Source organism: Capricornis sumatraensis, chromosome 2 (genome assembly GCF_032405125.1).
Source record: "Capricornis sumatraensis isolate serow.1 chromosome 2, serow.2, whole genome shotgun sequence".
In the NCBI taxonomy this organism is placed as follows: Eukaryota; Metazoa; Chordata; class Mammalia; order Artiodactyla; family Bovidae; genus Capricornis; species Capricornis sumatraensis.
The window spans coordinates 207349696-207361960 of record NC_091070.1 but is presented as its reverse complement, the minus strand read 5'-3'; the positions used below and the strand labels follow the sequence as shown (position 1 = coordinate 207361960).

At 41.4% G+C, this 12265-nt stretch overlaps 1 protein-coding gene across 2 annotated transcripts in view; it reads left to right on the top strand.

The window, feature by feature from the left end:
- The window catches only part of MACF1 (microtubule actin crosslinking factor 1), a 340095-nt gene that overhangs the window by 188599 nt on the left and 139231 nt on the right, over positions 1-12265 (top strand). For both annotated transcript variants that reach the window (XM_068966665.1, XM_068966664.1), the window contains 7 exons: positions 1476-1628; positions 4303-4457; positions 4814-4940; positions 5348-5531; positions 5971-6140; positions 11248-11426; positions 12115-12253. In XM_068966665.1, the coding sequence (XP_068822766.1) occupies positions 1476-1628; positions 4303-4457; positions 4814-4940; positions 5348-5531; positions 5971-6140; positions 11248-11426; positions 12115-12253 (1107 nt within the window). The remainder of the gene's footprint in view (positions 1-1475; positions 1629-4302; positions 4458-4813; positions 4941-5347; positions 5532-5970; positions 6141-11247; positions 11427-12114; positions 12254-12265) is intronic.

Genomic DNA, 12265 nt, shown 5'->3' with positions numbered 1-12265 from the left:
TCTCAGAGGCACATCAAGTATGAAGGAGGAATATAATAATCCTTGGCTATTATCTCCTCCCTCCCACAGAGTACCTTCCTGTCGTAGGGTAACTCCTCTGCAGGTGTTGTCCTATCTCCTCTTCTCGAGGGTCGCTGCTCTGCTCCCTCCTCTCCAGGTCAGGGGCATCGAGTTGGCGGCGTCATCGGGGCATGGAGTCACCTGGGTCTGCTCCGCTGCTTGTCCGTCAGGTTCGGGAGCATCTGTCATGGCTTCTGGTTCTTTTCAGACCTTGTACCACGCTGAGCACTTGGTCTCTGGAGCTTGAGATGTTTGGCTATGGGTTAGACAGAAATTGACATCTTTATTGCAAGGAAACTGAAATGGGTAGACCAGCTCTCAAGAATGGAACAATGTGGCTGTCTCCCTGACATATTCCATTCCTCTCTCTTAACTAATAAGTTAAAGTTGTATTTCTTCCAATCATGCTCCCGGGGACAGGCACAGGTAGTTTGTTTAAGCATTTCTTTTTCTCTACTTGCATATTCTTAATTCTTTAATGGCATTTCTTAACATTATTAACTCTTTACTCTCATCACATCTACTTCCATCCCAAGAAAGCCCTCTTCTGGGGACTTTTTAATAAGTCAAAATGATCTCGAAACATCCTGGTTAATAGATAAAAGTTGTCTTTTACTCTCTAATGGAATTGGTAGTAGATTGCTACCAATTTTGTTGATAAGTTCATTAGTTTTTAAGAAAACTGGGTTTGCAGAGACTTGAGAGTTTCAATTTTGCATGAGATCTCTTTCAAATCAATCAAATTTGTATAAATATAGCACAGCGAGATTCCAAAAGGTAAACCCTAAATTGTTTATCACAATACCTTCACCAACAACTTTGATTTATAGGTTGTTGGTTGAAGAACTAAGATCTTTCTCTAGGAAGTTTGATTCAATCTAAGAAAGTAAAATATTTCTAATACAGCTTGGGAGATAACATTATTTAAAAAAGAAAAAATTAAAAGAGCATAACTCTAACTTCTCCTAAGCAGAGAGGCAAGAGCTGGCTTCTGTCAGTGAGAAACTGAATAATAATAATAATAACAACCACAACCTAGTTATTATCATTGTTTTTAACTTCCATGTTCTCTGAACCTTATTTGGCAAAATCCTTTGTTAGCTGTATTTGGCAGCTAGAAATTCTTATTTTGTTTTATTTATTTATTATTTGCTTTTGCATGTGGCTTTATGGTTCATTGAAAACTGCACAGGGAGAAAGCTGCAAAATTTGAGTATAAATGCACTTGGTAGCAGACAGAAGCATCCCCTCCTGTCTTCTTTATCCCTGTGTTTTTCTAAGATGGCTCCACCAAGGATCCCTACTTAACCGAGAAGTGACGTTCTCAGAGGGAGTGGAGCACTCAGTTTTCTTTGTTGACTCAGTCTCCCGAGGAGCAACATTAATGTCTCTTTGGTTTTCTTCTCATTTTGTAGGATGAAAAGGAGCAGCTTATACAATCCAAGAGTTCCGTTGCCAGTCTTGTTGGGAGATCAAAATCCATTGTTCAGCTAAAGCCACGCAGTCCTGACCACACGCTAAAGAGCACCATTTCCGTGAAGGCCATCTGTGACTACAGGCAGATCGAGGTGAGGACGTGGGGAGGGTACCTCCTGCTCCAAAGGGAGACAAGGGACAAGAGAAGCCTTCAGTTAGGGTTATGATAGTAAGGAAAGGTCAAATGATAAGAGTTCTGTTGTTAGAACTTCAGTTCACTTCAGTTCAGTTCAGTCGTGTCCAACTCTTTGCGACCCCATGAATCTCAGCACGCCAGGCCTCCCTGTCCATCACCAACTCCCGGAGTTCACTCAAACTCATGTCCATTGAGTCGGTGATGCCATCCAGCCATCTCATCCTCGGTCGTCCCCTTCTCCTCCTGCCCCCAATCCCTCCCAGCATCAGAGTCTTTTCCAATGAGTCAACTCTTCGCATGAGGTGGCCAAAGTACTGGAGTTTCGACTTTAGCATCATTCCTTCCAAAGAACACCCAGGGCTGATCTCCTTTAGAATGGACTGGTTGGATCTCTTGCAGTCCAAGGGACTCTCAAGAGTCTTCTCCAACACCACAGTTCAAAAGCATCAATTCTTCTGCACTCAGCTTTCTTCACAGTCCAACTCTCACATCCATGCATGACCACTGGAAAAACCATATCCTTGACTAGATGGACCTTTGTTGGCAAAGTAATGTCTCTGCTTTTCAATATGCTATCTAGGTTGATCATAACTTTTCTTCCAGGGAGTACGTGTCTTTTAATTTCATGGCTGCAGTCACCATCTACAGTGATTGTGGAGCCCCCCAAAAATAAAATCTGACACTGTTTCCACTGTTTCCCCATCTATTTCCCATGAAGTGATGGGACCAGATGCCATGATCTTCATTTTCTGAATGTTGAGCTTTAAGCCAACTTTTTCACTCTCCTCTTTCACTTTCAAGAGGCATTTTAGTTCCTCTTCACTTTCTGCCATAAGGGTGGTGTCATCTGCATATCTGAGGGTATTGATATTTCTCCCGGCAATCTTGATTCCAGTTTGTGCTTCTTCCAGCCCAGCGTTTCTCATGATGTCCTCTGCATATAAGTTAAATAAGCAGGGTGACAATATACAGCCTTGAAGTACTCCTTTTCCTCTTTGGAACCAGTCTGTTGTTCCATGTCCAGTTCTAACTGTTGCTTCCTGACCTGCATATAGGTTTCTCAAGAACTTAAACGTGCTCAAATCTATCATTAAAAACGTAAGCCTCAACTCTACAATCTTGACCTGCTCCCTGCCTCAGTAACTGACATCATTATCTACCCAGTTGCCTAAGAGTGGCTAGAAATGGGGCTTTTTAACATCCTAGAGAGATCCATGACTCCTCTCCTCTTTTCCTACAGCTGCTACCAAGTCAGCATTTGTAAAGAAACACCCCTCATTATGCTTCCCAGGTGGTGCAGTGGTAAAGAACCGGACTCCCAGTGCAGGAGATGTGGGTTCAATCCCTGGGTCCAGAAGATCCCCTGGAGTAGGAAGTGGTGACCCACTCCAGTATTCTTGCCTGGAAAATCCCATGGACAGAGGAGCCTGGCGGCTATAGTCCATGAGATCACAAAAAGTCAGACACAACTTGAGCACACACATACATACACACACACAAATATCCCTGAAGTATTCTTTCTATCCCTGCTGCTTCTACCTAAATCAGACCCACTTGGATTATTGCATCAGCCTCCCATTCAGTGTATTCTTTATCCTATCACCAGCATGATCTTAAAAAAAAAAAAAACAACTCTCCCCTGCCTAAGTCCTACAACAATTCTCCATTTGTTCTTATTTATTTTATTTTTTAAGATTTTTTTTTTCCCCACATGGTCCACTTTTAAAGTCTTTATTGAATTTGTTGCAGTATTTTTTCTGTTTCATGTTTTGGTTTTTTGTGGCATCTTAGCTGCAATCCTGACCAGGGATTGAACCTGTACTCCCTGCGTTGGAAGACAGTCTTAACCACTGAAACACCAGGGAAGTTGCCCCATTTCTTTTCAGAAAGTCTAAATTCCTTAATGTGGCTTCAAAGTCTTGAATAATCTCTTTACCCCTCTAACAAAGACCGGGTCTTTTGCCTTCCATGCATTCCCTGGTAAACTCAGTTTGTCACACAGTTTTGTAACCAAGTAGCACATCAAAATATGCGGGATATGTATCTCTAGTGGCCTAGCGTACTTCCGAGCACATAGTAGGCTCAGTAAATATGTGTTATACCAAAGAACGAATGACCTCTTCCTGTGCTTTTCCTATCTCAATATTTCTGTCTGTAAATTAGACAGAAACTAATAATACTGGTTACCTGTCTCCCAAGAGAAAGAGCTGATGATTTCAAATGCTCAAACATTTCAGGGATTTGACTGGGGTGACAGGAAGGGAGGATGTGGAAGTATCACAAAAGCAAAGTTGTATTATATCCCTTTAATTTTTACCGTGTTCAATGCGGATACAGAGATTGCTCCTGGAGCTCTGACAGTCTCCATATAACTGTCATATCTGAGTTACTCGACATGTAACAGGCATTTAGTAAACACTTGCTTCATTTATTTTTTCATGTTGCAACCATCCCTGGGTTGTATATTTATATACATTATCTTTTTATCAAAATCAGAAACTTTCCCTAGGTGATAAAAGATCTCCAAAATGATTTTTCCTTAAGGCTTTCATAGCCTTGGGATCAGGCACCAGGTAATAATAGGTTGTTTGTTTATCCATTAGAAATAACTTATAAATTTTTCTTTTCAGATAACTATTTGCAAGAATGATGAGTGTGTATTGGAAGATAATTCACAGAGGACCAAGTGGAAAGTGATCAGCCCCACAGGGAACGAGGCAATGGTGCCGTCAGTCTGCTTCCTCATCCCCCCACCCAATAAGGATGCCATGGAGACGGCCAGCAGGTACTGGCTCAGCTGCCACCCTGTGCTTCCATTTCTGCCCTTTGCGGGTGAACTGATGGAGGGATGAATCTGTGTTTGCTTTCTAAGAATTGTTGTAATTTTTCAAAAATTTCATTTGGAGTTATTTTGTCTCTATTTTGTCTGTCATTGCTTTTCCACTCTGACTTCTCATATTATCAATATATTCAGGTAACATTTATGATATTGCTAAATATGTGCTTGAGAAAATCAATTAATTTAGGTTTAATGATTCTGTTCAGCTCTGCTGAGACAATCACATTTTTTTCCCTTAGAAGGTCTCAAGGGTGGACCTCAGGCCTTAGAAAAGCTATAGCCAGGTTTTGTGTTGCTTGTAGGGTGGAGCAATCTTATCAGAAGGTGATGGCCCTTTGGCATCAACTACATGTCAACACCAAAAGCCTTATCTCCTGGAACTATCTGAGGAAGGACCTTGACCTTGTAAAGACCTGGAATCTGGAAAAGGTAATTATGGAAGCTTTAACCCAGGCTTATAGCCTATTGGCAAGTTTTATTTTTTTAGCAGGAAGTTTTTTCTATTACTGTGAGACTCCTACTCACCCAATTAGTGGGAAATGAAGTCAGGGATACTGTTTCAGGGTTAGGAGCTTGAGGATCTTAGAAACTAAAACCTTTTGGATAAATGTGCGGAATAGGGGAATGCTGGTGCATTGGCCGTCATTAAGGTTTGCATCTGAGAGGGCACAGAGTGCTTCTGAGATGCTAGTAATGTCCTGCTTCTTGATCCGAATGCTGACTTCATGGACACATTCAATTTGTGAAAAATCGACATGTTTATAAATATGATTTGTGCACTATTTTGTATTACATTTAGATTCCATTGAAATATCCACTGTTCTTTTTCTCTGCAGCTCCGCTCCTCAGCACCTGGGGAGTACCACCAGGTTATGAAGAATCTGCAGGCCCACTACGAAGACTTTCTGCAGGAGAGTCGTGACTCGGCCCTCTTCTCAGTGGCTGACCGTCTTCGCTTGGAAGAGGAGGTGGAGGCGTGTAAAACCCATTTCCAGCACCTGATGAAGTCCATGGAGAATGGTATGTGCCTTGGGAAGAGGGAGGGGAAAGGTGGAATGAAAGCCCTGAAGGGTGCTGCTCGACCCTTCATAGAAACTAGAAAGTATCATCACCACCTTTTTACCACTTGCATTGCTAGAAAAACTTGAGATAGCGAATAACTCACAGAGACGAATTCTCAAAATCAGATCATGGAAGAAAAGGCTGTATTTTATTCATTATTGCTAATAAACATATCCCGTTTTCTTGTGGAAATTATGTATTTGGACCTCAAAGATCAGTATATGATGCAGGGAGTTTGGGAACAGGCAGAAGGTTCCCATATAAGGCTTTGCTTTCATTCATGGAGTATCAGCTCTACTAGAACCAGTGGTACCCTGTCTAAGGGTGAATCTGTTTTTCTCAGGTTTGCTGATCTCTGTTGTGGTGCTTAATGGTCTTCTGTGCTTGTGCATTACAGAGGACAAAGAGGAAACTGTGGCCAAGATGTACATTTCAGAGCTGAAGAATATCCGGCTGCGCCTGGAGGAGTGTGAACAGAGGCTAATCCAGCGAATTCAGTCCCCAGCCAGCTCTAGGACTGACAAAGATGCTCGGCAAGACAATGCGTTAAGGATTGCAGAACAAGAGGTAAGCCTTCAGAGCAAGGTGGGTGCTCTAAGACTGCTCAGCAGAGCTACTGCTTTCTGCTCGGTCCCTTACACGTATGTTATGTTCTGTGACATGGTTACTGTCAGTCATGTGACTCCACAAATAGTACCGAAAGGCTCAGATTCTGCTGTGGCCTCTGATGTACGCTTTTCTCTGTGACTTTGAGCAAATTCTTTTTTTTTTTTTTTTTAAGATGTTTTTGATGGGGACCTTTTTTTCCCTAAGTCTTTGTTGAATTCTTTACAGTATTGCTTCTGTTTTATGTTTTGGTTTTCTGACCATGATGCATGTGGGATCTTAGCTCCCCAACAAGGGATCCAGCCCACACCCCCCTGCATTGGAAGGCAAAGGCATAACCCCTGGACTGCCAGGGAAGCCCCTGTGCAAATTACTTCTCATCCTTAGTTTCCTTTCTCAGAAAATGGAGATAGTACGACCCTCCATCCATAGAAGAACTATAGATGGAAATGCGTGACATTGTGCAGGAGGCAGTAATCAAGACTATCGCCAAGAAAAATAAATGCAAAAAGGCAAAATGATTGTCTGAGGAGGCCTTACAAGTAGCTGAGGAAAGAAAAGAAGCTAAAGGCAAAGATACATACCCATTGAATGCAGAGTTCCAAAGAACAGCAAGGAGAGACAAGAAAGCCTTCCTTAGCAATCAGTGCAAAGAAATAGAGGAAAACAATAGACTGGGAAGGACTAGAGATCTTTTCAAGAAAATTAAGATACCAAGGGAACATTTGATGCAAAGATGAGCACAATAAAGGACAGAAATGGTATGGACCTAACAGAAGCTGAAGATATTAAGAAGAGGTGGCCAGAATAAACAGAAGAACTATACAAAAAATATCTTCATGACCCAGATAATCACAATGATATGATCACTCACCTAGAGCCAGACATCCTGGAATGTGAAGTCAAGTGGGCCTTAGGAAGCATCACTATGAACAAAGCTAGTGGAGGTGATGGAATTCAGTTGAGCTATTTCACATCCTAAAAGATGATGCTGTGAAAGTGCTACACTCAGTATGCCAGCAAATTGGGGAAAACTCAGCAGTTGCCACAGGACTGGAAAAGGTCAGTTTTCATTCCAATCCCAAAGAAAGGCAATGCCAAAGAATGCTCAAACTACCGCACAATTGCACTCATCTCACACGCTAGCACAAGCTTCAACGTACATGAACCATAAACTTCCAGATGTTCGAGATGGATTTAGAAAAGGCAGAGGAACCAGAGATAAAATTGCCAGCATCCATTGAATCATCAAAAAAGTGAGAGAGTTCCAGAAAAACATCTACTTTTGCTTTATTGACTACACCAAAGCCTTTGACTGTGTGGATCACAAGAAACTGTGGAAAATTCTGAAAGTGATGGGAATACCAGACCATCTGACCTGCCTCCTGAGAAATCTATAGGCAGAAGAAGCAACAGTTAGAACTGGACATAGAACAACAGACTGGTTCCAAATTGGGAAAGGAGTATGTCAAGGCTGTATATTGTCACCCTGCTTAGTTAACTTATATGCAGAGTACATCATGTGAAATGCTGGGCTGGATGAAGCACAAGCTGGAATCAAGATTGCCAGGAGAAATATCAGTAACTTCAGATATGCAGATGACACCACTTTTATGGCAGAAAGCGAAAAAGAACTAAAGAGCCTCTTGATGAAAATGAAAGAGGAGAGTGAAAAAGTTGGCTTAAAACTCAACATTCAGAAAACTAAGATCATGGCATCTGGTCCCATCACTTCATGGCAAATAGGTGGTGAAGCAATGGAAACAGTGACTGACTTTATTTTGGGGGGTTCCAAAATCACTGCAGATGGTGACTGCAGCCATGAAATTAAAAGACGCTTACTCCTTAGAGGAAAAATTATGACCAACCTAGACAGCATATTAAAAAGCAGAGACATTACTTTACCAACAAAGGTCTGCCTAGCCAAAACTGTGGTTTTTCCAGTAGTCCTGTACGGATGTGAGAGTTGGGCTATAAAGAAAACTGAGCACTGAAGAATTGATGCTTTTGAACTGTGGTGTTGGAGAAGACTTTTGAGAATCCCTTGGACTGCAAGGAGATCCAACCAGTCCATCCTAGAGGAAATCAGTCCTGAATATTCGTTGGAAGGACTGATGCTGAAGCTGAAACTCCAATACTTTGGATACCTGATGCTAAGAACTGACTTATTGGAAAAGACTCTAATGCTGGGAAAGATTGAAGGGGGGAGGAGAAGGGGCCAACAGAGGATAAGATGGTTGGATGGCATCACCAACCCAATGGACATGAGTTTGAGCAGGCTTCGGAAGTTGGTGATGGACTGGGAAGCCTGGTGAGCTACAGTCCATGGGATTGCAAAGAATCGGACACAACTGAGCGACTGAACTGAACTGAACTATATGAGTCACAGAAGTTTTGAAAATTAAGTGATACAGTACATGCTATGAGCCTCCTGGAAAAGTAAAATGCTATGGAAATGTAAGGTGATATTCTTGATGTAAAAGCAGCAAATATTAATTGCTTTATTAAGTTTTGGGGGGCTTGCAATGAAAGTAAGCCAAAGGTCCTTGCTTTTGGCTTATAGTGTAGTTAAAGAAGAGCAAAAGGTTAAAGTCACAGTTAGAGATTTCAGTATAAGAGACGTCATAAGAGAATACCCAGTGTACGTCCAGATTTCCAAGCAAACATTGCTGTATGAATGTAGAGTGTTACTGGAACATTTCTACTTGGGGTGTGACAAGAGAGCTCTGTGAAGAATATTAGATTTGATCTAGCATTTTAAAGGAAATGGAAAGGAATGCCTAATGAGGAGGAGAGAGTTTTCTCAACTGTCTCAGTAATTCCTAAGCCTTAAGAGAAGGATGAGAGCCCAGTGTAATTTTCTTTGGTCAAAAAGAATCTGAGGCTGTGTGAGGCATGTCACTGTTCCTTGCTGTTCAGTCTCCGACTCTCTGCAACCCCATGGACTGCAGCATGCCAGGCTTCCCTGCCCTTCACTATCTCCTGGAATTTGCTCAAACTCATGTCCACTGTGTTGATGATGCCATCCAACCATCTCATCTGCTGCCTCCTTCTCCTTTTGCCTTCAGTCTTTCCCAACGTTAGGGCCTTTTCCAGTGAGTCAGCTCTTTACATCAGGTGGCCACGGTATTGGAGCTTCGTTCAACTTCAGTCCTTCCAATGATTATTCAGGGTTGATTTCCTCTAGAATTGATTGGTTTGATCTCCTTGCTATCCAAGGGACTCTCTAGTCTTCTCTAGAACCAAAGTTTGAAAGCATCAATTTTTCGGCTCTCAGCCTTCTTTATGGTCCAATTCTCACATCTGTACATGACTACCAGAAAAGCTTTGACTCTATGAATCTGGATCTTTGTCAGCAAACTGATGTTTCTGCTTTTTAATATGATGTCTAGGTTTGTTATAGCTTTTCTTCCAAGGAGCAAGTTCTTTTAATTTCAAGACTGCAGTCACCGTCCACAGTGATTTTGAAACCCAAGAAAATAAAATCTGCCACTGTTTCCACTTTTTCCCCATCTATTTGCCAGGAAGTGATGGGACCAGATACCATGATCTTTGTTTTTTGAATGTTGAGTTTCAAGCCAGCTTTTTCACTCTCCTCTTTCACCCCCATCAAGAGGCCCTTTACTTCCTCGTCACTTTCTGCCATTAGAAAACCACTCTAGTATTCTTGCCTCTAGATCCCCATAAACAGTATGAAAAGAGTCATGTCAAATAAACCTATAATTCTCGTATTGAAGTTTTTTGTTTTTTTTTTTAACTTTTCTATAGTCATTCAAAATGTATTTGTCCCTGCAAAAGAGAGCATTCAAAGAAATTCAGGTTAATATTGAGCTCTTCTAAAGGACTTTTTTTAAAAATTATTTTGAAATAGTTTCAGATATATAGAAAAGTTTTTATTCTCATGTAGCCTTCACCTGGATTCCAAAAATGTTACCATTTTTCTACATTTGCCTTGTCATTTTCTTCTAACAATAATAATAATCTTTTTTTGGAGAGTAACTTCCAGACATGGTGCTCCTTTACCCCTATATACTTCAAAAAACAAGGATAGTCTCTTATATAACCATGGGACAGTGATTAAAATCAGGAAATGAACACTGATATTGAATATATTACTGTTATCTAAGACCTTAATTGAAATTTCTTTAATTGACCTAATAAATGCCTTTTAACCCACTCCAGTACTCTTGCCTGGAGAATCCCATGGAGGGAGGAGCCTGGTAGGCTACAGTCCATGGGGTCGCAAAGAGTCGGACACGACTGAGCGACAAACTACTAACTGCTACTATGTGGTTTGCAGGACCTTAGTTCCCTGACCAGGGATGCAGACTCTGCTCCCTGCAGTGGACGTGCAGAATCCTAACCACCAGACCACCAGGGAAGATACCCATAATTGCCCTTTTGGTAGCATCTCCTACCTCAACAATTCCTGCTTCCTCTTACTTTTACCAACCCCAACCCTAGAATCAGTATCTCTGCAAGGAGTCTTGCTTTCTTTAGGTCCCTTTATTTAGGAACCAAGATCGGGTGCTGAGTGTGCTCAATTTTATTGGGCCTCTACTCTAGGCCTGCGCAGCAGATAGAGCATACATGTGACCACAAATATTCGTATATATCTCTTTCCATCCTGTTCCAAACCAATACCTCAGGGCTTATTCTAACGTCTCTTTTCTTCCATATTTGTAACTCCCTTCCTCAAGACTGAAAAACCTCCTTTACATTATCCATAATGTAATTTTACTTATTGCTTAATTCTAATATATACAGATCATGGTTTCAGAACTGCTAACTCATAGTATTACAAAAAGCAAACCTAGTATCTAGAGTTTGTAATTCTTTTTGTCTTTATCCTGAAGGCATGTCTGTAGTCAAGTCTGTGTTCAGAATTTATTTGTTTGTGTTCTTTGCCCTGCTCTGCCTTCATTGCTGTTGCCTGGTTTATTCCATCATTCTCCTGTATATGACATTTGGTCTGTTTCTGATATTTTGCTATTCTAAACTAGGACTTCTTGCTAACCTCTTGGTTCAATTCTGTCTCTGTGTTTGTTGTGTGTCTTGTTCTTGATAGCACACTCAAGAGGATCTGCAGCAATTGAGGGCGGACTTGGATGCTGTTTCCATGAAATGCAACAGCTTTCTCCATCAGTCCCCATCTGGTTCCAGTGTCCCAACTCTGCGCTCAGAACTCAATCTGCTGGTGGAGAAAATGGACCATGTGTATGGTCTCTCCACTGTCTATTTAAACAAGTGAGTGAGTGAGTGAGAATTTGGGTCAAGAGGGCAATGTTTTCCATTCGGATGGGGAAAAAAAGGTATCTGGAATGTTTCATGAACAATTCAGGGAGATTACAGGTTTTGAAGAGGTTGTACTCATAAAAAGAGACCTTGGCTTTAGTTCCAAATAACATGGAGTGGGTTCATTTGGGCTGCAATGAACAAATGCTGGGAATATAGAAGGGAAGAAGGGGAGTTGATTTGCAGCTTTATGACTATTTTGAACCTCATTTCTGCTTGATTAGATACTTCTTTTTAAAACAGAAAAAGGGACACTAAAGAAAGAGAAATTTTTATCTAAACTGCGTATTAGGCTTTGAGGGTCTTGCCTCAGCCCACACATCCACACCTATGACCTTGAGGAGATCTTGGAGTCTTCATGGTTTTGAGTGGGTTTCTGTCCTCAAGCCTATTTTCTTGTGAGACCCCCACCATATGCACACACGTGTGTGTGTGTGTCCCAGTGTCCCCCAAACTATATTTTAATTGGCTTAAATTGGCAGTACATATACTACGCTTGTTTTTATGAAACCCTGTCATCATTTAGTAATGGTGAAGTTGATTTTGACAGTTACAATTGGTGACTCTCTTGGTAGTACTCCAGGTCCATAGCCCAGCTTTTAAAATGCATGTACTAATGGAAGTGATTTTATCCTCACAGGCTGAAGACAATCGATGTTATAGTGCGTAGCATCCAGGATGCTGAACTCTTAGTCAAAGGTTATGAAATCAAGCTGAGTCAAGAAGAAGCAGTACCAGCAGATCTTTCAGCTCTGGAGTCCCATCGATCTACATTACGGGTTGGTTTTTCC